General features: G+C 39.0%; 1 protein-coding gene across 1 annotated transcript; it reads right to left on the minus strand.

Moving 5' to 3' along the window:
• Positions 1-25,851, minus strand: LGMN (legumain). The gene is made up of 14 exons (XM_088166160.1): positions 25,740-25,851; positions 19,741-19,918; positions 12,058-12,155; positions 11,158-11,239; positions 10,551-10,636; positions 7,879-7,954; positions 7,342-7,404; positions 6,387-6,453; positions 4,729-4,847; positions 3,961-4,050; positions 3,309-3,506; positions 2,517-2,687; positions 1,560-1,627; positions 1-764 (listed from the first exon to the last, which is right to left on the minus strand). The coding sequence occupies exons 2-14, from the start codon at positions 19,876-19,878 to the stop codon at positions 725-727; spliced, it is 1,296 nt and encodes a 431-aa protein (XP_088022286.1). The 5' UTR covers positions 19,879-19,918; positions 25,740-25,851; the 3' UTR covers positions 1-724.

Consider the following 25,851-nt stretch of genomic DNA (forward strand, 5'->3'; position numbering starts at 1 on the left):
TTGGTGGATCAAACTGTCAACTTTATTTTTATTCACAGGCAATTCCTGTACTGTAGGAATCCCCACAGGTTTGTGAGTATACACAATTGATTACAGCATACTGGTGCTAAATTTACAGCATTAGATATTTCTGTTTTTCTTTGGGAAACAGTGCTTTCTACTCACAAAGATTTTTACTGTTCAACATTTAACTGCTGTCTACATCAAATAGCTCCCAAATGCAACTCATTTCTTTAAACTGTTAAGGAGTTAAAAGAACAAGCTTTGGTTTCTTCACTCTTCAACCAATCTGCAAATTAGTCACTGTAACGGAATCCATTAACTTTCTTTTTTTAAGTTAAGAGTTAGCAAGAGTATTAAAAAAAATCCAGAATTGATGACTCAATGTTTAGATTTTGGATGGATTTAGCAATCACATAGGTGGCTTGTAGTGTCCATCCAGAGATTCCTAAGAGCATTGTGCTTTGAAAGAAATTATCCATCTTGAAAGCTCCAGGTGGTCTGCCAAAACACCTCTCTCAAAGCAGCAGGCTGTCAGCAGGTGGGGGTGCAGGGGAGAGCACTGGCAAGTGCTGCACAGCTCATGGTTTGGTGCCTCAGCTCCCAGCACAGTTCCAGTACAGTGGCTGACTCTCTCCAGGTTGCATGCACGTAGTCTGGATTATGACAGCTATGAAAAGTTATCACTTGTATTAAGGGGTTACATTCAGGACTGTTGTTTCCATCAATACCCAAGGCACACTTGATTCATGGCCAGCCATATTCTGCAAAAGAGAACAATAATGATGAATAACTTCTCAGGTACTCTGCTCTCAAACTATTTCCCAAACTGACTGCAGAGGGCTGCCACCAGGAGTGGGGGCAGCAGTTCTTCACTTCCTGAGTTGCATGTACACACTGCCTGAACTACCAGTCCAGGAACACATTCCCTAACCTTCTGCTTTCTTCTCTCCCTTTTACTGCCCTTGCATGACTCACAAGCTGGGATCCTAACCTCTACCACAAACTCTTGAGACAGAATTCCAACACCACGCTGCCCTTCGCTGTACTGCACAACCACAAGGGTCAGCCTGGACCATTACCTCCCTGCTTTTCTACCCCACACATGAAGGACATAACACCATATTCCCTTTCATCACCAGAACCCAGAAGTGCTGTAGTTTGAGCCAGCAGCTGAGGGGGAAGCACAGAAAACACAGCAGTTCCCAACCCAGCTTCAGTGTAAGCTCATACAGGAATTACAGGGCAACGCCCTTGCATCAGTCATGCTGTTTTGTTTAATGTTGTGTGGTGCAGTGGGATCCTCTGATTTGCTGTCACTTCCCCTGAGGCTCAGTATGGAAATTAAAGGGTTATGGGGACATGGATCATTATGAGTGGGAGGGAACTAATAAAGATGTTTGTCAAAATAAACATTTCTAACTTTAGAGTGATTTACTGACAAAATGATAACGAGCAGAACAAGTGAGGAACTTTTAGGATTAAGCTTCATCTGCCTATTAGCTTTTGTTCTTTTAGCCACAGTTAAAACTACAGGGCATATCTGGGAACCTCATTACCTCTCAATGGGGTATCCTCCTTCACAAAGGTTGACCAAGGCATACAGCTGTCTCAGTGCATATTCATACTGAAATAAACAAACATTGTTAATCATTCAGTGATGAAAAGCAGGGATTGTTTATCCAGAATAAATGGTGGAAATAATTTAGAGCTGCTATAACATCCAAGGTGATCACTGATGATCTAGTACTGGGCTAGATGGATCTTCTGCACACTTTGTTCTTTGAACTTCAGGCAATTCAGAAATTCAACTTCTTTGAACTTAGGCAAATTCAGCTGTGCTTCACATTGGCCTCATATGCAAGACCATGTAATCCACTACATTCTTAAAATCCCACAAAACAAAAACTCGACTAAAGAGGCTATCTTGCCTGACATCAGGACTTCCTTGTTCTTACCTAAAACTCTAAACTAAACAACAGGACTTGATCCTCCACTGGGATTCCAGGAAGAGCAAACTGTAATAAAGTCCTTTAACTAAAAAGTAGTTCTCAAGAATTCAGCAAGATGATGGAAATAGCAGTGAGGATACTGCGAGGAAATATGCATAATACATATCATAATACAGAAATCTCAATGCACCAAGATTATTAATCCACAGTGGTGGTGCTTGTGTTTCTGTTTTGTCTGCAGAGATGTTTCAAACAGAAATACAACTTTTAAATGACTTCTTTACACTGGGATTTCTGGGGAGGGAACTGATGAAAGCAACAGCACTAAGTAGTAAAAATTACAGATTATTTTTTGGGGTCGTTTTTAATAAACTTCTGGCTTACCTAAAGGTGTAGTAGAAATGGTTTCCTGCTTCCAAAAGCATTACTTACCCTTCCTCCACATTTAATCTGTATGACTGCCCCAAGGTAGCTTTTTAATAAAAGATGATTTTTACAGATGTATCTATGACTGTGCTAGTTTTTCTGACCTATTTTTCAGGTTATATCCAATGAGCGACTTACCACAGCTAAGTGCCAGTTGAAGCAATGAGCTTTGAAGTGGTTTGCTGCTGACTGGTAACAGTCATAATTGCTGATAGTCAGTCTGTCTGACAGAATCTGCTTGGCCTTTTCTGTTGATCCTGTTACTACAGTGACTATCTTCTGCATGGATTCTTGGATGAATTCTTTTACCTGTACATAAAACAAAAGGAACTTAAAACATGCTTTTACTAAATCTATTTAAAGACTTTGAATGAAAGTTCTTTTTCTTTAAACCACCTTTAACTTTTAGGCTCTTTAGGGAATCAAATTTTGCCATTTATTTTTAACATAGTCTCTTGACTCTTCTCTTAATACTCAGATGAGAACTGACAGAAAGTCAAGATTCCTGGAACTCAAAATTACTTACCATCCTACTGTTTACCAGGGAAAGAAAGCACCACCAACACCAATACTGATTTCCATTCTCCAGGAGCTATTTGATTTGGGATGTTTCAGTTCTACTGAGACATGAGTTTCTCTAACACCAAAGATTAAGTCTTCTCCACAAGAATCCCTATGGATGCAGATGAGGTATTTCCTGTCAATAAAAGCTGTGAGACTGACTTTTGCATTTGCTTACCTTTGGCTAGATAATCACTACTGAATGTGCCTTGTGGAACAGATCACTGAATTTTAAAGGAAGAATAAACCATCAGCTAGAAGTTACCAGTCTGAAGAGGAATGTTGTTAACTTTCAGGGATTTTCCTTCTGCCATTGCTTAGGATAGAAATTAATCTGGCCTGATGAGCAGTTTTTTTTTCTTTTCTTACCTCCAGGTATGCTTTCATCTCTGCAGCAATCTTCTTAGCCTCAGAAATGTCATTGGTAGCCATCAGCTTTCGTTTCATGATTGCAAAGGGCACATCAGGACTAGGTGTCAGGTCATAGTGTTCCACAGGTGGCAGAGAAATGGGCATAGCTTTCTTCCCTGTGCCCTGAAACTGCATCACTTTCATAGAGGAGATGCTCTGAAGAATGAAAAGTAAGCAGATGGAAACGGTCAGTCAACCTCAATAGGCAGTTCTGTCTTTGTCTGTCACTCCCTAAACTTGTTTTATTAGAGAAAATGAAGGAGATCACAGGGTTGTAGGTGTGCGTGTCTGTGTGTTGATTTTTTTAATACAATGAGGTAAGGGCTGCCATAAATCAGGGAACTTTTATTTCCAAAACTCGCTGGGGCGAAAAGTCTACCAGGTTATGTAACTGTACATTTTTTTTAACAAGTATTTAATCTGTTGCATAATGGAACTATTGCAAATGCTGTATCACTTCTTAGCTCTTCCTATTTGAGGGATCATTGTAGTTTTTAGTATTTCACTAGCACTCATAATATGCCTGGAAGTGGCAAATACCTTTATTATACTTTACTGAAGTGTCAAATCACTGGCAGAGCCAGGAAACTCTCTCAAATCAAATACATACTCTGTTTCCATACTGCATCACATGGCTGGTATTGGTGCGTTTCTTCACCAGCTGAAACTGCTTATGGAGTGTTTCTTTTCTTAGGTCTTCCTGTATGAAGAAAGTTCCATGAGGTCAAAGACAGTTAAACTCAGCTATTCTAAAAATGCAAGGGAAGCTGAAAAGGGTCTTAGCTGCCAGTGGGTAGAAGGAAGTATAGGGCAAGAGCTATACAACCTTTGAAAGACATAGAAGTAAAAACTGAGAAGAAGGTTTGACAGCATATTCTCATATTGCTTTTAGTAATCTCATCTCCCAGAAAATGGGCAAGAAGGGAGTGGACTAGCATACAAATCCCAGATTTGTTTCATTAACACTATTCTCCATTATACATGGAGATATATGTGGGCTAGCCACAGTTCCATATTTAAGCACCCCTGAAGCAGACATACAATTTACTGAATTGCCGAATTTGTTTAACACATTTAAAGATGCGGTCTCAGATAAATCAAGATTATGTGAATTTGGAATTAGAAGTTAGATATTTTCTATCTTATAAATAACAAAAGACAATAATATTTCTGAAAGTTGGTATTGGAAGTAAATTCAGTGGCCCAAACAAATAAAGATTGTATTTGTGTTCTGAGTAGTAGATAAATACTTTTACCAATTTAATTTGTTGATTTTGGTCTTACATAAAGCCAAATATTTTCACAAATCTTGTAAAAGATCTATGTTTAAAAATCCTAGTGATCTTTTTCATACATGAAGAAAATTTAAGTAACTTACCATATCTGAATCTTCCATCCAATTCACACTGTACCAGTCCCCAAGATAAGTCTGTCTTTCATCATCATAGTAACATGCATAAGATGACTCTTTGGGATTAGCAGCTGTTGTTGCATAAACTGTAAAACAAATAGTAAAGGGTTTTTTATCTTCTTTTTTTTTAAAATCTCCTCTCCCCCCTCCATGATTTAATACTTAGCTGCACATGATATATCTGCCTAAGTATTCTGCCTTTCAATCATTTACTTCTAAATAGCAGGAAGGAAAGAGGCCTGTTAATCATTCTGTTCAGTCACCCTCAGTACTGTTCCAAGAGCTTCTTCTTTGCTGCTGAACGTGGTCTAAAAAAAATGCCTGAAGGAAAAATCTACTATTCGAGAATTGCCTGAGTGCACTAACTACTATCCATACATTCATTTTCTTTATTACAATAATGAGAACTTTTCCCCAAACTTGAAGTGACTCCCCTAAAAATAATCTCTTCTTCCACATAATGGCACCTTCTAAGTAATATACTTTGTTGGATAATGCTCTACACTGAGACTAAAGTAAAATAAACCTAAGCTGTCCCAAGCAAAGTGTCCCCAGTAAGTCATCTCTAACACAACAGAAATGTTGTGAACACACATCGACAGGTATCAAGACAAAAGGAATTTTGGCTTTTTGCCAAAGTTGATACATAGCATAGCTGTGTAACTGAAGAAAAATTGGTATTTTAGAGTGAAAGTGTACCACATGATTTTATAGAACTATTGCATTGTTTCTACCAGAATGTACCTAAAGCTCAAAAGTAAAAAAAACTTCAATCTTGTCTGTGCAGTAAAATGCTTCTCTTAGCATCCTTCAAAATTCTTACTAAGTAACCAGTTAAACTTCTTAGCTCATCAGTGAAAGCTGCCAAAGACAACTTTGTACTCTAATACATAAACTGTCAATTTTCTGCCTGAGTTCTGTGGCAGAACTGGTTGTAAAACAAGAGTCCTCAGACTGGAAATTCCTGACATTCTGACAATTTGAAAAACAATGAGCATTTGTCTTGGACAATCGTCAACATGAAACTTTCTGTGAAAAAGAAAAACTGTTTGTAAGAAATCTTGCTGGGTGTCAGGCAGCATACCCAGGGCCAAACACGCAGGGTGCCATGGACAGGCACACGGCTGGTCTTCTCTGCAATCTTCAAAAATATCTTCAAAACCACAAGAGCAAGCCCTTCCCTCCCTGATACTGAAAGAGCTGTTTCAAAAGGTTGTGACTCCTCACCCTAATCAAGGCTGAGCTTCCAGCTCTGCAACAGAGAGCCTGGAAACCCTGAAAAATCCGAGTGCCACGTCCTGAGCTATTGTGCAAATGTGCAGCAAAACCGTCTGGCAGTGGTGTCTCTCAACTGCTTTGCTACTCCATGAAACTGAGAGCAGGAACTTCATGTCTATTAGGAGTGCTGAGGCTGAGAATTGTCTGTATAACCTGAAAGCCTTATCAGTCTTTTGTAAGACTCTATTAAAAGGAACTTCCTGTAAATGGAAAGCATTACTTTCTAGTGCTCCTCCACTAAAATTCTACATAAAAAATGCCTTGAATCTATTCTTGTCACAGTAATGCTTGTTTATGTCTGTGACAAGTTGTGATATTTAAGTCCAGTAAGTTAACTGATTGCTCACCATTGATATTATCAGCCAAATGATTCATCATAGATCCAGACTCACATGCTTCAATGTAGAACACCATCTATAAAACAAAAAATAAATCAGAGACCTTAAGAAATTCCATGAGGAAATGGAGAAAAGTTGTTTGGTGCTTTTTAGCTGTAGCTAGTTGGCCTGTACTGCTATTCCTGAAACAAAAGCTACAAATATATATTGCTACATAATGCTACAAAACAAAAGACAATTTTCCATTTTCAGGAACCAAACTCTGCAGAAAGGGGAAAGAATAATAATGAAAAGATATTATTATTCTCTACAGAATCCACAGGGATCTACTGGCTATTGTACAAAATCCAGATCAAATACACAGTCACTCTATAGGCACAGCAACATGTTAGTACTGAATGTACTATCTCTGGAACTAATGCCAGCTGGGTGTTCCTAAACACAACCAGCAATAGCAGACATTGCCACAAAGAACTGCTTTGCTTGAAAAAAGCACTAGTAAAATGTTCAAAATATTAATTTTTCTGCATAATAGCACATGTGATGAAATAAATTCACAGAATTTCCTGACAAGAGGTACAGTCTTTTAAAATATATAAGTAACTAAGAAAAACACGAGGTATATACAAACTTCCTGTAATAACAGTGAAGTCTGAAGTGAACAAAGCATAGGAAGAAAGAATCAGGTACAAATTATGGGAGTGCAGCAGTTACAGATGTTGTTTTTCTAGTCAGAACATGCAGCATTAACAAACAGCAGTTACACTACATATTGACTGCAAAAACAAGTAAATTATTTATAGAAAATTTGGAGGAGATCAATCCTTTTAACTGCAAAATCCTAATGCAAATTTAACTGCATGTAACAGATTCTTCCTACTTTGAGCCAACCCTCAAAATAAAAATATCTCTCTTCCATGCCAGCTACTCTTTTAATTTCAGAACTTCTGGTATGCTTGTTTACCTTCCGGTATTTCTTGTGATGATACATGTACCAAATAGTCTTATTCAAGTCCTTCACATGAAGCTGTAAAATAAGAAGGCTTGTATTAAAACCACTTATGTTCAACAGACATACAATTCACTTAAGAATAAATACTAACTGTTTTGAATATGTACACTATTTTCCCAATAAATTTATCCAGTCCTTTGCCCTTCTGATGGGCAACATTCTTGCATTTACCACTCTAGAAAAGATGAGCAATGGTGCCAGAGGATGTGTATGGTGCACCAGAAAGCCAAGTCACACCTTTGTGAAACAGTCTGCTTGGACCACCAAAGTCCAGTGAACTACAGAATGGCATAACTTAAATTTCAACTGAATGCTACAAATTCTAACTGGAAAAAATCCAAAAGACAGTGATGAGAAGAATAATGCCCTTTTTCAGCCTCTCCCCTCAATATAGCAGTGCACTAAATATTCTCGCGTTTTACATTTATTAGTTATTATTTTAGTATGTCACTAAAATGATGGCATTTATGTTATTCCCAAAATGCTTACATCATCATCAGGAAAAGCCAAAAGTCCTGGAGCTCCATGGTCAGTGAAATAAACAAACACATGATCCTTGGGACCACTGTAATGAAACAATTGCAAACAAAGTCTTTTTAACTACTCCAACCTAATCTTCATTACAACAATCATCTGCTTCTCGGTGCCAAGACATGTCAATATCTGAAAATAACAGAGCTGAAGCACCTCCTCCTCTTGGTAATGTTGTTTTCTCCCAAGCATATTAGTTTGGATCTTTATTGGAGGAGGTGAGTGCTGGCAAAATAATGAAAACAGGGATATAGGCTAGTCCCTCAAACATGGAGAATATGGCAATCACACTTCACGTTCCAAACTGTAAACTGTGAGACAGGGGCTGTTATGTAGGACACAATTTGTTTTTAATGGCTATGTGAAGAATTCATTATACTGTGAGCATTTGTGAAAGTCTGGTAAAAAAATGAATGCTTTTATAACTAAGTTATACCAAGGCACCAATAACACAGGGATAAATCATAAAAACCTCTTTGCTAAGACCCTTGGGTATGTGTAAGGACTACTATGGCCATAATCAGCCACACAGATGACCAGTGTCAGCCTACAGCTCCATGAGGAATTGATGAACGTGCACATGCACCCATGAGGTCAGACTGGCATTTGTATCACTGGCTCTGCAGTCACTTGAGCACTGAGCACTGACAGCCTTTGGCACCCTCACATCTGTGTAGCAGTTTTCCATACAGTCTGATTCCACTCTAAATCAAACAGAAAGGTAATAGAAAGGTCTTGCCTTAACAGCAAGACCTGCAAAGGAATTTTCCTTTTAAACCGTATTCAGGGACAATTAAATATAAAAGTGTAGAAAGATGAGAAGGAATGTCTACGCCCTCCTCTGTTCCTCTGTACCAGAGTCCAGAAATCCTTACATGCTTTTGCTCTTTCCTCACAGCAAACAGGTACAACTGCAGCAACTCAAGGGAACATTGCCCAGCCTTGTGTTTGGCCACTAACCTACTGGTTACGGGGACCACCTTAAAATTCAGCTGGAAGCCTCCCAGGGAAAGGATAACTGAGTTCTTGTCCCACCCAATAACAAAACTCAGGCCACTTGAAAATTCAAACAGAGCCTAATAAAGAAGGGTTGGGTGTTACTTTTTGGGTTCCTGCTCTTGATCCTAAGTGCAAAAAATTTGACCAAGATGGAATGTAAACAATTAAAACTTATCTGTGGGTTCAAGCTGTCTTACTGAGTACATTAAGAGACTTTGGCCCTCAGCATAGCTTATTTGAATGGGAACATCAAGCTTTCACAGGTGACGTGTGTTCAGATGTACATTTTTTTAAAACCAAGATTGCTTCATAGTCACCTCTTGACTCATTCCAGATTCTAGAAGAGCACAATGTGCAGTAATTCATTAATGTTTGGCCCATATGTGTTGCATATATCATTTACAACCTCAGCTTTTAAGGATGAAGTTTAAACAATTCAGACAAATAACTTATTTGACTACTGTCCTGCTCCTTTTTTATTTTTCTCCTCAGTGCCAGGGTGGGATTCTTCTGTTCTGTTTCATTGCTATGCCTCTAAAATCAACTGTCAGATGAAGACAGACTTCATAGTTTTTCTTTAACAAGGTTAGTCCTTCCAAATGGTCGAATTTAAATTCTTAAAGGTTTTACAGCAGAAAAATATATTCTATTTACATAGAAAAATATATGATAGAGCTCTTTACCAATAGTCAGAAATACAGTACAACTTAGTAAGGAGGCATCATACTTTCACATCTCAAAGTCTGTAGAAGCAAGATGAATAACTGACACCAGGTATCAATCCAAGAAGACTTCTTATTAGGCCCTGAAATATATTAACTACATTCTTGAATCATCTAAATTATGTAAGCCTTTATAACCATTAATTATAAATCTTACATTCTACTTAGACAATCTATAATTTATTATTCAATCTATAATTTATTATTCTTCATATATTAGAGTATTGCCAAACTTATAATAATTTGTGTAACTCAGTTTACAAATACTTTAAGCATAATACATACTTACAAGTTTAATTGCTCATATTACTTTTTCAGTCACAAAGATTTTTTTTTTTTTGCATTAATTATAAACCGCAATTCCATTTCATTGGGAATGGAATTATGGTTTCTATTCAGCCTCAATAACTGTATATGTGCTACAAAGACCAAGGCTGGGATTAGACATACAATTCCTCCAGCTGATGAGCTGGTTAAGCTCTCTGTCCCTCTGCCACTCACTGCTAAGTCTGGCCTGAATCTGACCTAAGTCTTCAGCTGATTAATAAAACTGCTCATGTACATTAAAACAAGCCTCAGAAAACCCTTTCCAGAGGTCTCCAAAGTTTAGCCACACTCTCTTAGAATTACCATTCTTGCAAAAGACAATAGTCTAAATAACAAATACCTTAATACAGTTAATACTATGCTCTAGAACCTTTATAATCAGTCAAATATCAGCAGTTGCTTTCTTGTGATGCATAGTTTAAGAAAATAGAACCACAGTATTTGTAATGTGAAAGACCTGGAATTGCCATCAATAATTTTGCTGGATTCTCGAATTGCTCGAATTTACCCTATTCTTTTGTTGAAATCATTGTCAATTTACAACTACACATGCAATTATTTTCTAAATTGAACTTCTCTTACCTTTTCAATACTTTTCCTGATCCCACCCCCTTCACTGCTTCACTATCTCCTCTGAGAACAGCAAGAAAATTCTTAGGAGTAACATCCTAAGGATTTGACAAGATTAAAGTTAGATCTGATCATAAAAACAACAACAACATCTTAATTTAAAAAGATGGCTTCTTGAACTTAGAATCCATGCATGGATGACAAATTTAGCTGGCCATACTTTTCAATACTTCTTTATCTAATGACTCACTTGGCTGCTGAATCATGAAATCACTGAGTGACTGGAATTACTGTACTGATTTAATGAAACAATTAGTTTTACATAGCCGTTTTTCAGATTGAGTTACAACATTTACAATCCAAAATCTTTTCTCCTTTTATTTCTTCTATTAGCATGGAAGCATTGTAAAGGTTCACTTTTATGACCAATGCTTCACTTCAAAGAATCTATTATCTATATTCATCTTATGAACACCAAACATCATGTCAAACCATGCAGGTGAATAAACCTGATGCTTTATTCTATGTGCATTTTGGAGTATAAGCTACAGGGTGAAAGAATATATTCAGATATTGGATAACGCTGAACCTTCTCCAGAGAAAGGGGGTTTGTTCCTACCTCCTTTGTATAGTCCTTGGGCACTCCAGCATACACATCTGAGCCATTAGGTCTATTGATGACAATACCTTTGGTTGGATTTCTGAAAGGTAAATGGAACATAAACAGGAATAATGTCATGCAATGACCATAAAACAACTAGGAGCCAGCTCACCTGAGACTACAGGAACTTGCACCATATGTCATTAAGTGATTTCAGAATATAAAGAGCTTTGCACTTCAGCCAGTTATGTATGTCTGTCTCAGGTGTCCTTGCCCTCAGAGTACATTCAAGTATTCTGCCTCAGATCATGTCCATTAATCTGAAGATGTAGGTGGATGGTCTCTATCATCTCTCTCCTTACAGTCTTGCCCTTATTCCCCTTAACACTTTACTCCCAGTGCTGCTGTGCCTGTAACATCTGCTGATTTTGGGGGAAGTTGTTTCAGAATTAGAGGCTGTATAAATCAATTGTTTCATACAGAAAGCAATTATATGTTCTAGACAGTCACCCAGAATGGGACCTGTACGCATCTTTATTGAATTACATGCTGGGAATTAATCTGATAATATCCTCCTAAAAAAGCCCTGGAAGTCATACACAGACCTCCCCGTCCATGAGTTTAGGTTATTTATCTGCTGCACACTGTTATGCCTGGGAGTTAAGAGCCCTGATAACTCTCATAAAAAAGCTCTGCAGTCCTCAGTGCCACAGCTGATGCTGAGCTGTGGACTAAGTCTTAGCTCATGAACACATTTCAAAGGAGAACTATTGTACTGATGGCTGATATGTCTATGTATATCACAGATGGTTTTAAGGGCTTTTCTTTCAAAACTACTACAAACTCAAAATATACTGGTGACTATAGCATGTTTGTAGTAACCATATAGTTTATGACCAGTGTACACTCATCACTTACTCCTCATTATCAGCAATGTCATCATACATCATGACAATGATCTGCTCGTCTGGAATTCCATTTCGGTGTACAATCTGGTACGCATGGCACACATCTGCCTGAAATTAAGCAAATTTTCATTACTAGTTTTACCAGAAATGTTATCTTTGATACCAGAAGCCAAATAGCTTTTCAGACCTAGGAGCAGGCTATTGTCCAAAACAAACTGCATTCCAATATAAGAGACTGAAGGTTGCTAGAGAGCTGAAATGCACAGGTTAAACCAGAGCTCATTGCCTTTCTCTAATTAGGAGCAGCTGCATTAATAGTAGAGACTATGATTAATATCTCTCCATTATCTATTTTGATCTTTTATTTAAATGGAAACCAGAAGTTACTTGAGACTTGGTAGAGATAACAAATTAAACATGAAGTTCTCAGCAATATTCTGTATTGTGTGAGAATATCAAAATTAAAACCTTCTGCAATGACAGATAAATCCAAAGTGTGCCAAGCAGACATAAAGAGTTGGATTTCCACCAATTTCACTTAGTTCTGCACCAAGCCTGCACAACTAAGTATTGAAGACTGTCCATCCTTGACTTAAGCAAGTATTGTTTAACAATCTCATCTGTGCAAATATTTTACTAAGTCTTGCTTTACTATGAGATGAGAATTTGGGTTAAGGAATTTTTTTAAATTATGTATTTCTTACTCTGAAGAAAAACAATTTCAAGGCACAACAGATTTCAGTGGAAAAGAGAATTGCAAAATTTCTACTCAGGCTCTTTTCCTGATTTGTACAGGATATGAATAAGCACATTTTCTTTACAGAATCATCTTCCTGTGATGTAGAAATAACAACATCTATTGAAGTGATATTACAGTAAATGCAGAACTCTATCAGAATGCTAACTTCTTAGTAACCCCAGCCCAAATGATTCTCTTCTTTAAAACTTACAGTCCCTGAATGCCCTAATGGGACTTTAACAATCATTCCTAAACTTGAGAACTACAACCCACCACATGCTAGAAAAAGTTGTGCAGGTTTAATGGAAGAGATCTCATCTAACAAATGCACACTCCAACTGCAGGCAACAAGCAAGTTTTAAAGCTTACTTGTGTTGAACCAATCTAATTTGCTAATTTGGAAACCAAACTGATGTGGTTTAAGTGAACCAATGTCTGTTCAGATTACTTAGGAGTACAAGTGATCTTGATTAGTTTAACCAAAAGGACACGGTAAAATACCGTAATTTTATAATCCTCGGTCTTCTAAGTGCAGATGAAACTGAACAGAGAAGATAGTTGTACAAGATTCTGTGAAGGGTGAGGCACATTCAATGCTAATTAACTCTCCAACAATAAAATCTCTTCATGTGACTAACCCTGAATGTTAAATTGTTCTCACTAAAGCAGTTCCACTTCCTACTTTGTATGTCAGCAGCCTATGTTCTCTTCCACCTATCCCAGACAATCTCCCAGTTAGTTTTCCGTTTCCTTATATGTCATTTTACCAGCTGCTGCTGCAATGAGTCAAAACATTAAGGTTAAACAGAATTAGGAAGGTATTGCATAATATGAAACAGAAGAGCAAACGTTTGACCAAGAATGCCCTTGATTTTCACAAGCAACCCAAGCAGAAGAAAACACTAATCAGAGCTTCTCTACATTGATTGATGAGTAGATCATAGATCCCTTCTCACTTTCAAAATATCACACACCTCTGTGATGCTGATAGAAACCTTCAAAAGTTGGCAACACAGGGAAATGCTTAGGCATGCATGGATACAGTATCACCACATTCAATCAGCAAGTGTCTGTGCTCCCACAGACATATGGCTGGCCACTTTAGAAGTGTTTTTAATTGATGCCAAGTACCCAAAATGAGTTAAACTTTATAAATGCATAATATCAGCTTTTTTGGTTTCCTCTCCTTCCTTCTGCTTCATTTGCTGTTTGCTCAGTATGTTCTGTCTTAGCAAATAGTAGTCATTAGTAAAATCCTAACTGCAAAGGAAGACAAATCAATATAGTCAATTTCCTTCAATCTTAACTTATGCCTGTTTGGGAGTTGTACCAGACTTTTGCTAAGGGAGCTGTACCTGCTAGTAACATAATGATATCACCAGCAAAGGCTAGAGCAGCAAAAACATGTTTTCCTGCTAAAACTCCACTGACTAAAATAGGACAGTTATGAGCAAACAGTTACAGTTTATTGCATAGAATTAGCTGACCTAATCAGTCACCTTTGATACTGCTCATGACTGGTCCCTGTGTACACATAAAAAAACCCATAAATCTCTATAAAACCAGAGTAAAAAAGTTTGCAGCTAGAGCAGGGAGGTGTATGTGAACCTAGAGTATTTCCTGTTGATGTGTAATTGCCTCTCAAATACTGCTATTTGAGCCCGTTTCTCTCAGAAATATTTCTGGTGTATCTGTACCTGTAAACCACTCTAAAAGAGATAGCTGTTTACTTGTTCCAAATTTCTTATTGGTGCTATTCTTGCTGGTTTAATATGTGAAATGTATGAACATTTCCTGGATAAATTATCACTAAATTATGTTTTTGTAAGTGTGATTTGGGGTAGGACAGCAGCTGTCCCACACAGCACAGGAAAAGGTGCAGCTGTACAGCTCCTGCTGCACAGCTGACCTTATAGGCAGCTCCAAAATGGACACTGTTAAGGGCATGGTTTAGACCTTTCACCCCCTGGTTAGTCTAAACCTCTTGCTACATCAGCAAATTTCAATGGAAGATCTGCTTAAATAATTAACTCCTAGATTTTGAAAGCATGGGGATCAGAAAGCGAATTACCCTATTTTCCTGGCACCCCTATTTTCCTCTGCCATACAGCTGTTCACACATTTGAATGACACAGCTTTTAAGCAAACTGCTTGGGAGGAGTTTTGGAAAAATCAAGTTGTTTATAGCACAAGCTTGCATAAATAGCTCCTAACAGGAAAAGCTTGGATTTGTGTGAAATTGGTTACTTCTTGTCTTCTGACTGCTAGGTTCATGGCTGAAAGGAACTGTCAGCTTCACCTTAAAGCAGCATGATTCCCACTACAGCTGTGCTGAAATGTCACAGCCTAAACAAGAATGAACTTTAATATATTAAACAAAGTAGAAAAATACGGCTGAAATCTCAGCCATGTCTTACTCCTTTGCTTAAACATACATCAGTGAATCTGCCCAAAGCTACAATTCTATCAAGAATTTAGGAAAGGTTTCCTGAAAGTTCAGTTTAAATTTTGTAAGCACAGTGAGGAAATGTTAATTGAAGCCATGCAGTCAAGGAATCATTGGTGTCTGTTACCTATAAGACAGGAGAATTTAAGACTGTCCTGGAATAAGATACTGCTCTGGCTGGTAGTGTCTAGAATCCTGAAAATATAGTCTCTGACCCACAAAGCTCAGTAAGTACAAGACTAAAAACAACAACTGAAAACAGACTCATATATACAAATTCATATTTTTTTAATTTTAATTTTGCCAGACTTTTTCAGTCTGGCATTTCTCTTGAGGATGCACTCCATCTTTAGTAAGACTCTCGTTTCACATCAGGCTTTTCCACAGACTATGTGGTTTTGAGTATCCAGGAAGCATAGGTCTGTCTCTTTTTCTGATCTGATATGAAGCCAGCTTTAGATTTGAGTTAACTGCTATGTTCATCCCACAGAAGAGCCAGACTATTTCTTCTAATGAGAACTAGTTTGTTGAGTCATTCTCTAAATCTGTCAAAAGCATTCAGTACTGTATTTGCTCATGAATGCCACTAAGCTTTCCAGAGGTATTTTATCCAGCTCTGTGTGTAGTAGAGAGCTGAGCCACTTTCCCTAGGAACAGGGGGAGTAGTCTTGAACAGCAGCCAGTCTGATAATAGAAAAGCTGCTACAGAGAAGTAACTGCTGAGAAGCACAGTGATAGCCCTCCCACAGGCCAAGCAACTCTAATCAAAACCACTACAATAAGGATAAAAACACCAAAGAACTGAGAAGCCATAAGCATAAAGCAATATACTGCAACAACAGTAAGCCTATCACACTGGGCTCTATACTACAAAAAACACTTAATTTATTTTAGGAACTTGATGAGATAAATGTGTAAGACAAGTTTAGATCATCCTGATAACAAAGAAGTCCCAGTTCTTCACAGTGGAAGCAACTGCCTGCAAGGTGTGCATCTTGCTCATATTAAGTGCAAATGGAGGGTTTTTTTCCTTATCTTTTCCATCCTTGGTTTGTACTGATAATGGATCCTGACCACTGACAGCTAAATAACCAGTCTTAGGCAGAGTTTCAGATTCCTTGAGGTTACAGGTGCAAACTCAGTGTAAAGACTTTGCAGACCCAGGAAACACATTTATTATTCGTGGGGTCTGTACAACATTTCATGTATGAAATGAGACATTTTTGAATATGTAATCTATTTGTTCTGCTTTTGTGGTTCCTCAGTCAGATGAACACATACCACCAGATAATTACTGTGGCAGACAATAGAGTATGTTTTGACCGTGTTGAAGCAGGCAGTATGCAAAACAACTGGAGCTCACAAAATAAAAATGTAACACAAACATGCAACATAATGTATTAACTGTACCCTGGACAGTTGAACCGAGCAACTGAAACCCAGATATGTGTCTGCTGAGTTCTCAAATTACAAAGGGACATTATGAGTGCTTAGTTGCGTGTAGGGAATAGCAACAAGTCCGGTAATTAAAAAAAGCCAAATTGAGTAACTACTTACTGGAACACATGTACAAATCCACTTGGACACAGGCTAGGTCAGAGAAGCTGTGGAGAAGAGGGGTGATGGCAGGAGTGAAGTGAATTAAAGTACAATGTATTTTCCTCTGCAGTTTCTCCCTTGAAAAGCAAAGAATTACACAAACATGCAATCCTGGAGCACTGCTTTGATTTCTCACAGCATACTGAGAGGTATGATTCTACTGAACAATACCACGAGTTTCTATGTGTGCTCACTATGTGTTCTCAAGCACAGAAGTGAAAAACCAAGTCCTATTCCTGGTTCCACTTGTGACTTGGGCAAATAATTTAATTAATTAAAATGTTTTTTCTTCTACCTCTGGAAGGTAGGGAACACTAACAAAGACATGGTGATCAGTCTGCATAATGTTTTCAAAAATCTGTTAGACCTCATCAGATTTCTGTAGTATCTTTCCTCCTCTAACTCTCCTAAAAGTCTACCGTTCTGCTTGTTTTGCTGGGAACAAATTTCTCCAATTTTTTGATACCAAAGGCACCCTTGTCTGGATGACAGTTCATGGCACAAAAAGAGGATTTCCCATGACTAACTGCTGGGTCTGTCTCACCACATACCACTCCTACCACGCATGCTCACCCCCACCAGGCCCTTAAGATTAGCCACAAAAGGCCACTAGGCAGAACAGCACAAGCTGCTGCTGTGCTGCACCTTGTGGGAATTGAGCTTTATTGTAACAAATTAAGATGCACAGTATCTTGCTCAGGACAGGCAAGTACGAACCCAGCCTCATTCTGAAGGATCCTTCATACAGATTCTTTTATAATGGTGCTTCTGTAAATTTAATAGGACTATTATTGGTGTTCTAATTTTCTTATTTCCAAATGTTAATACCTGAAGAAGTGGTAGTTTAAAATACAGAGATTTCTAGTATATAAATTCAGAACAATCCGACAGCAGATATTTCACGTTGTTAGCTGACATTATGTGCAAAATTAAGGTTTTTAAAGAAATCCTGTTCTCATTTTTCTAACATTGAAAAGGAATTACTTAATAACTATCTGCAAAGCATGACCACATTCAAAAGTTAACAGGCTTCTGTGAAACTGGCACATTCCAAAGACTCACTCACTGTTGGACACAAATATGCAAATGTGGATCTTGTGTTTTTCATAACCCTATTTACTTTGGCAGATACACTTGCCATTGAAGGCTCACTGACAAAGAGATTAAAAACTCTGCCCAGGAAACTGAGAAAAGGAATTCTCATGAGCCACAACTTCAAAATCGTAGTTTTATTTAAAGAATTAATGTTGTGATATTAACACCATCTAGAATGGAAGGGAGCCAGCTAGACTGGTTATACAGCAATAGCAACAGAAATAGCACACTCAGTAACTAAATTTAGACACCCCAAGACAGGCAGTAACCAAGCACAGCAGTAGTATTTTTATTGTTTCCCAATTTCAACTTTAAAACTCTTCTTTATTCTTTCTTCCTATTTTAAATAGGAATAGTTCATATTAAGGCTATAATATTATGACTATCAAGTGATATCTGCAGTGTAAGGAGCTGGAAAAATCCCTAAAACCAGTGTGTGAAAGTGTTGAGCTAGCACTTGCCAGTAACAGGTTGTTCTTCAGATGCAACAAGATTATCAGTCTGATTCATTTAGTTTTAAGCTCATCACTGTGCTGGAAGTTACAAACTTGTGAGCTGAGAGGGAGGAGAAACATACACAAAACCCAGGGTGCCCAGCACAGAGAAGGCTCGTTTGTTCCTCAATTGGTTAAAAGGATGAAGCCTGTCTGTATTTTACAGGCAGTTACATTAAAAATAATAAATACTTTAGAAGTTCCAGCATTCAGCAAATCAGCCAGTACATTTCATACAACTCAGTTTTAAAAACTACACTAGTATTTACCCAACAATACTATAATAAACTATTTTTCTAACATTTAGAAATACACAAATGTACACATAAATCAGAAGTAAGTTGATCCTGTTCTCCAGGAAAGCCAAGTTGCAAGTTTAGTGCAAAGATGGCATCTGCATAGATTAATCTGTTTAAGGGATTGTCCAGCAATTCCCCAAGGGGAAAATACTGCAGTTTCCTGACTGCTGATTATAAATCTTGAACTTAATCAGAGTTAAGTCTCTTGGATTTAATCCTGTCCATAGTGACACCCACACTCATTCCACAATTTCACAACACACTGGCTTTCCCAGCAGTGTTAGACTCAAGAGTTCCTGTTCCCTTTCCTCCCTGTCTGCCACTCACTTTGTTCCCTGCACCCTATTGCACTGTATCTTTGTTGTGCCAACATAATTCTGAGGCCATGCTGTTGAACACGATCAGCAAACTGGTTCAGGTTAAGAAGAACCCCCTTGCACATGTCCTCCACTCCTCAAAACATAGTGCATTTGCAGCCTTCAGAGATTTTTTTAACTAAGAAAAAAGGAAGCTTCTCATAGCATAATGAAAATAGGGGGAGGGGAAATAGACAGAAACATGTATGTGTGTCAAAATGATGTTTACACAACTGCAAGTTGGGGTTAGATCCTCTAGCCTAGTTAGTAATAGAGTATTTACCCTAAAAGGCACAGGTCTCCTAGGATGCAGAAGTGTGATTAGAGGAAGAATACTTCTCCTCCTCTAATGACAGCTTTTTCAAGAGGAGGCAGGAAAAAGTTGTATGGGAGAAAAAAATTTTAAAAAATCACATAGTAAAAATGAGCAGTGGAAGGGAATACTTGGGGTGCTAACAAGAAGAGCAGGGTCTGAGTGAATCTTGCAGCTGTTTGCTTTGAAAACTTCATACACACCTGGGAGTCCAGAAATAGAAGCACTTGCTCAAATGACAGAAGGTCTAAACTACTCTAGATGATAGGCAGCTATCACTTTCCTGCAAGTCTGGAAGCTGGCATTGTCTGGAGCATGGACAGCATCAGCATGTGGAACTTGTGGTCCTTACCTGGTGGCGATAGTTGTACCAGCCATTTGAACCTGCAACAATCACCACCCAGTGCTTGCCTCCATCTTCAGGTTCTTCCATGGAGAATGTGCTGATGCCCAGAGCACAGCCCAGCAGCACAACTGCTTTCAGTATCATCTCTCTTCTTTATTTATTCCACAAATGGGAGAAAATTTTCCTAATGAAGGATTTTGAGAGAAGTAAAGGAGAGGACATCAGTCAATGGACAAATGCAAAACAAACAGCAGTATCACAACTAGAAGCTTTTCTTGCTTGTGGGGTTTTTGTGTTTGTTTCACAGATTATTTAACCCACAGTTACATACATATGACCAGTACAACTTCTGCTCATATCTTCCTTTAGCACCAAGCTGCTTCTAGTTACAATAGCCTTTTTGTCAGTTTTCAAAACTGACTGAAAGGAATTCTGAATTGGACAACCAAGTTGTTCAGCTCCCTCTGGTTGTTTTGTTCTATAATAGCTGGCAAGGAGTAAGTCTCAAATACAAAGCAAGCCTCACTATTAATTACTCCACAGATAAAACCCTTTCAGATTAAAACTATTCTATTGGTCTCTGCTTATGTGATTCCCTGGTTTTCACTCACTGGCAAATAGTCCATTATTACTGAATCAAATCCCAGGTGATGCAGGATATTAAAGACATGGAGAAGTACTGGGGAGTTGGAAGGTCAGAGTGTCACAAAAGCTCTCTGTGCCCACAATACCAAAGAGAGTGGAAAGAGGCCATGCCACTGTTCTGCACAAGATGCAGCCCTAACTGCTGGGGCTGGGGGGAAGTACAGGCTGTGAGAGCCTCACGCTATTTGTGCAATGTGTTACTCTAGTGGAGAGCAAATGTTAACCAGTACCACATGAAAGAGCAGCATTTTTTGCCTCTTTTGCCCAATGGTTAAGTGTTTGTACAAGGTGCACAGTGAGAAAATTGCATCTGAGCCTGTAAACGTCAAATTTAGAAAAACAGAGCACAGGCGAGGTTTGAGCCCATGCAGAAACGGCTCTTTCTACTTTCTTGAGAGAAGTACAAGTAAGGTTCTTGCTAGTGAATGTCTTGACCACCTTGATTGTCTGATAAAGCATTTACTCTACAAGCAAACTATCCGGCCATATTTAATCTCAGGTTTAAGATCTGCTTTTTGAATTGGGGTTGGGGGAACAAGCAGGTTCCATTTATTGGTCACAGCCTCAGGTCTGCTGCATCCAATGTGAAACTCTTAAAGCAAACTGTCTTGATAAATTGCATGCTCATGGCACATGCGTAAAGACTACACATTTCCTCATGCACTGAGATGGGATTTTACACACATCTACTCACAAAAACGAGATTGCTGCTAGGGATGGAAGAGGTGTTATAGTAAAAGGCAGAGTAGTCCATTTTAACATGGTTTTCTCTGAAATAAAAGCTGGAAACCCCCAAGCCATTCAACACGGTCATAAGGCAAAATGTCAAAGCCAGCACTAAACCAAGTGAACGGTATTTAAGTCAGCCTCAGTACCCCAGTCAAAAGCACCCATCTGCAGCCACTCAAATGAGGCTGGAACAGAGAAGCAGACAGCTAAGACTACTAACCTAACACATAGCATGGGTTCACTGGTCACTAAGATTTAGTCTTGCAGGCAGTAGTATGAAAAATATATATATGTATATATTATAGTATATATATACATATTTAAAAGTTGGGGGTTTTTATCCTTTTTAGTGGAGATAGCACAAAGTAAAGGAAGATATGACAATCAAGACAAAAACAAACATTAACTGTTACGAAACTGCTTCTTCCAAAAGCTTATCTTTCAGGAAGAAGCCACTCCTGTCACTGCCTGAAACACATTTGAAGCAAGAATTGCTCCAAATTACACAGTAACTTAACAATTTAGGGTTTGTTGAATTATTAGCTCCTTTAGCACTCAAGCAGATATGAAGGAATAAGCAGATTTTTAAATTAGATTATTATACTCTCCCATATTGAGCTGGAATTGTAAAGTTTTGTCATTGTTGCCAAAGAATGTGGCTTTGTATGGCAACTCTGCCTGATCTATCTTGTAACTTCTTCAGATGATAAGACAAATAACATACTGTGCTGAAGATGCACTGTGTGTACAACATCCATAAAACCTGCCTATTCTGTTGCCTACAGCCTGGCTAAGATTCAGACCAACCTGTTTGGAAACTTTTGTAAAGTGCCACAATATGCCACATGCCAATGAGCCTATTCATTCCAATATTCAATTTCAGGTATATCTAACTCCTGAAATATTAGGCAAGAAAATCAGTATTGTTTAGACATTCTGCTTATAAATCTAAACTGAGTTTGACTAACTGGAATATTGAGCTGAATTTTCCACACACAGATCCCTCAGAGCTCAGTGTCTGTCTCATAACATTTCTCCAACTATAACATGAATTATACATGAAAAAAAAGAGGAAATTAATGGTTCAAATAATTGCTGGAGATCCTTCCACATAATGCTTAGCTCTTTGAGATGCCATTCATTAGAATGCAGGGCATAACAACAGAAACTGTATTGGTGCCAGCTGGTCACTGGGCCATACAACATGATGGCTAATTTCAAGGGAGGTCCTGGCACATAGACATGCATCACACAGAAACACTGCCACTATCAGTTACTGAAACACCAGACAGCTGGTAACAGTTTGAGGAGATTGTCTTTCCTGGTGAGTTCATGCTCCTGATCATAGTAACAAGGATCTACAGTTCACAGGACCCCAGCCAGTACCTGTGTCACACACCAGCACTGCACTCTGCCTGCAAACAGCCCCACGACAGAAATCTGGGCCACAGAAATCAGGAACAGAGACTGAAGCTACCAGCCCCTCAGGCAGTCCCTCCATGAGGGATTCAAGAGTCTTCCAGGTAGTACAACGGTATCTAGGTCCTCACATTTCTCTCCTCTCCTGAGACTAAAGTTGTGACTGATGCAGAACACCCAAGAAAAAAAAATAAACACCAAGAAACATTGCACTGTACTAGCAAATCATACATATTTTGTCATGGATTATTTAGAATAGAAAAGAACCTCCTCTTTGGCATAAATTAATGACATATAATCTTTCTTGTCTGTCTTTTCCTATAATATAATTAAATTTACACCAGAAAGAAGGGAGGAAAGAAAAAAAACCCGAGACATACCACAATGGACTAATAAACCATAACTAATAAATGCTCAGCTCCTTGAAGTTCCCTAAGCAGCACTTAGAAAAGGTTTAAACACCTGTGCAGTGGGATTGGGTCTTCATTGTTTGTTTCTAACTACTGCTTAAAAAAAAACCCAAACCAAACCAAATAAAATACAAACAAGCAAATGATGATGAAACAAACAAATGCACACACACACATATTTCTAATTGTTTTAAAGAAGGCCTCTGAGTGCAAGTGGGCAAGTTAAAAGACTGTGTTCAGGGTTGTGTTGTACGAGTTCTTGCCCTACAGTTGAGAAGGGAAAACTCCCTATCACATGCTTTGTCTTCAAGTCACATTAAGAGAAAGCAGCTCAGCTGACCAGCTTACCACCGGTACAGAAAAAGCCTTTCTCTGAAGATCCATCACATGCAGACAAATATTATATGGAAAAACTAAAAATACACTACAAGATCATCTTAGAATTTGGGTTGAGCCAAAAATATAAGATTTTATCAGCTTTGCCTAGTTTTTCTTCCAGACAAGTTAATTAACTTTGCCTTAAGAGCATGCCAGGACAAAGGCCCATCTCAAACGCAGTGGGTTCAGCATCAGACCACCACATGCAGGTAAGGCTGCTGCACAGTTTGCACAATCTGTGCAAGAAGCACATCCAGAACTGGGTGGCTCTTGCCATAAAAATTCACTCTTAAAACCAGTCTGTCCTGACAGAGGTACTTTGACCCCTTCCCTTGAGACAGCTAGCATACATCTCTGACTTGATAAGAGAGGGATGCTTAAGAAAGACCACATCTGGAAATGGCTGGCTGCTGCTAGAACAATTTTTATGACCAACTGCCTGTTCCCTGAGTTTGTAATTTTCCTGTTGGGAAACAGTTCTTTAAGATCAATACTCTTAGAACAGGATAGCACTCTAAGGAAAGGGCTTTGAGTTGATCAAAGCATTTTCCACTAGCTTTTAAAGCAATATTGACACTTCAGTAGCTTGTACTCCAAATACCTTAAGCACAGTCTTCAAGAGCTATATAAACAGACGTCATATCTCTATTTTACTTGCATGAGAAGTATGCTAACAGTAACCTTGTTGAAAAATAACAGCCTTAAGCTGATCAGATGACCATTAAAGTTTTTCTTTCTTAACAGCTCACTTAACTACTAACCTTTCAGATTCCCCAATCAGCCACAGTTCCTTTCTCCACAGAGTGCTTGTATATTTCCTGCCACTGTAATACTTCGATGCTAATTTCCACAAAATATGTGTCAGTCTTCCTCACAGGAAACTGATGTCCACACTTCTGTCAGCAATGTTCCACCTGCATGCTGTGCTGGCTGCTACACTAAAGCACCTAAACCTGTGATTAGGCCCCTGCACAAATAATCTGATTTTCTACTGCACTTGTGTCATAGAAACAAAAATATCTTTATCACTATAAATTCTGACAAGGTACATTTTGAAGGACATTATGGTCCCTATTGCAAAACACTTCCTTATAAAGTCTGCTAGTAACCATTCTATGAACTGGCTTAGTATGGTTAGAACTTGTAGTAAAATATTTGTTTAGCCACTGAAGAGATATAAGCCACTTTTACTGTAAAAACCCATAAATTTGTAGTTAAGCCAGAGTGATTCTTGATGTTAAATAAATATTTAAAATCAATTATAAATAAAGTTCATTGCCCTGTTGCAGGTTTACTTTCCTCAGCAGCAGAGATAATACAATTTACCTGAGGGTAAAAAAACCCAAAATCATTCCTAGAATGGAATACACCATGGAATACGTTAATATATCTAGTTTAGGGGATTTTTTTTCTCTACGTATTTCAAAAAACCCAGATTCAAATCTTGCAAATCTTAAGGCTTGAATAAAACTGCTTCTGCTATTTACTTTCTTATCTGTCTGCAGATGTACAAAGCCTCTGTCACCACATTCTGATAGTAAGAAGAAACAGACACTGCAACACTGCATGAGCAACTTCGTTATATTGCTTGAATTGGCATGGAGGTATAAGGATAAAAGAGTGAGTCAGATAAGGGTAAGAATGCCTGTTCAGCAAATTTGGAAATGTTGGGAGCACAGATAGAATAAAACTCTGAGAAGTTATTACGCAGAAATTCCAGTATGACATTACACAAGAGTCCTGTGCTCCACATGCCTTTTACTATGGCTTATCTTAGCATTTCAGATCTTGGCTACAATATCGATGTTAACCCGCAAATACAGACACCCAACACAGTGTTGTTCCATCCTAATTGGGAACTAGTGGTGCTACTAGCTCCAAGCAGAACCTCATGTCTCGGCAAGGCTGTTTACCAACTATAAATAACCAGCCATAGCGCAGCATCTTTCAGGCATCACCAGATCTCTGCAGAAATCCCGTGAATAGTTACTCCATCCTTGTCTCCCGTTAAAAATGTATTACTGGTGATTAAATCTAAGCTACTGCCACTGCTTCCTCCCTCCACCCCCCACGATCTCCCTCCTCTCCTCTGCCGGCCCTGGGCAATGCCCTCGGAAGAAGCCGCTCTGACTCCCATCTCTCTTCCAGCACGAAGGGATCAAACACAGTTCCCGGGCCAGGCGTGCCGGCCCCAGGGCCGGCCGGGGCGCCGGGCGAAGCGGAGAGGGCTCGGCAGCGCTCGGAGCCCGGGAAGGAAACCGGCACCCTCGGCCGCTCCGCTGGGAGGCGGCGGGGCCGCTCCCCCGCCTCTGCGGCCGGGCAGCGGAGCGAGTCGTCTCCTCTCACAGCTCCCTTCGCTCAGGCTCACCCCGCGTCCTCCCCCCCGGCCGGAGCCCCCGGACAGCGCAGCCCCGCCGCCCTCACCACGCCGCGCAGAGGAGTCGCCGCCGCGGCCGCTGTGATTGCGGCGAGCGCCGTGAGGAGCCAGGCGACCGCGGCGCGCGGGGGGCGGACCCGGGCCCGGCCAATCGCGACA

Source organism: Sturnus vulgaris, chromosome 6, assembly GCF_052056855.1.
Source record: "Sturnus vulgaris isolate bStuVul1 chromosome 6, bStuVul1.hap1, whole genome shotgun sequence".
NCBI lineage: Eukaryota > Metazoa > Chordata > Aves > Passeriformes > Sturnidae > Sturnus > Sturnus vulgaris.

What these genes read in the sequence shown, in the direction of transcription:
- LGMN (XM_088166160.1), bottom strand. Translation starts at nt 19,878, where the DNA reads ATGATACTGAAAGCAGTTGTGCTGCTGGGCTGTGCTCTGGGCATCAGC. An exon ending in GACATTGCTGATAATGAGGA is followed by an intron (nt 11,240 to 12,057) that starts GTAAGTGATGAG and finishes TTTACCTTTCAG; the next exon opens with AAATCCAACCAAAGGTATTG. An exon ending in CCAAGGACTATACAAAGGAG is followed by an intron (nt 10,637 to 11,157) that starts GTAGGAACAAAC and finishes TCAAATCCTTAG; the next exon opens with GATGTTACTCCTAAGAATTT.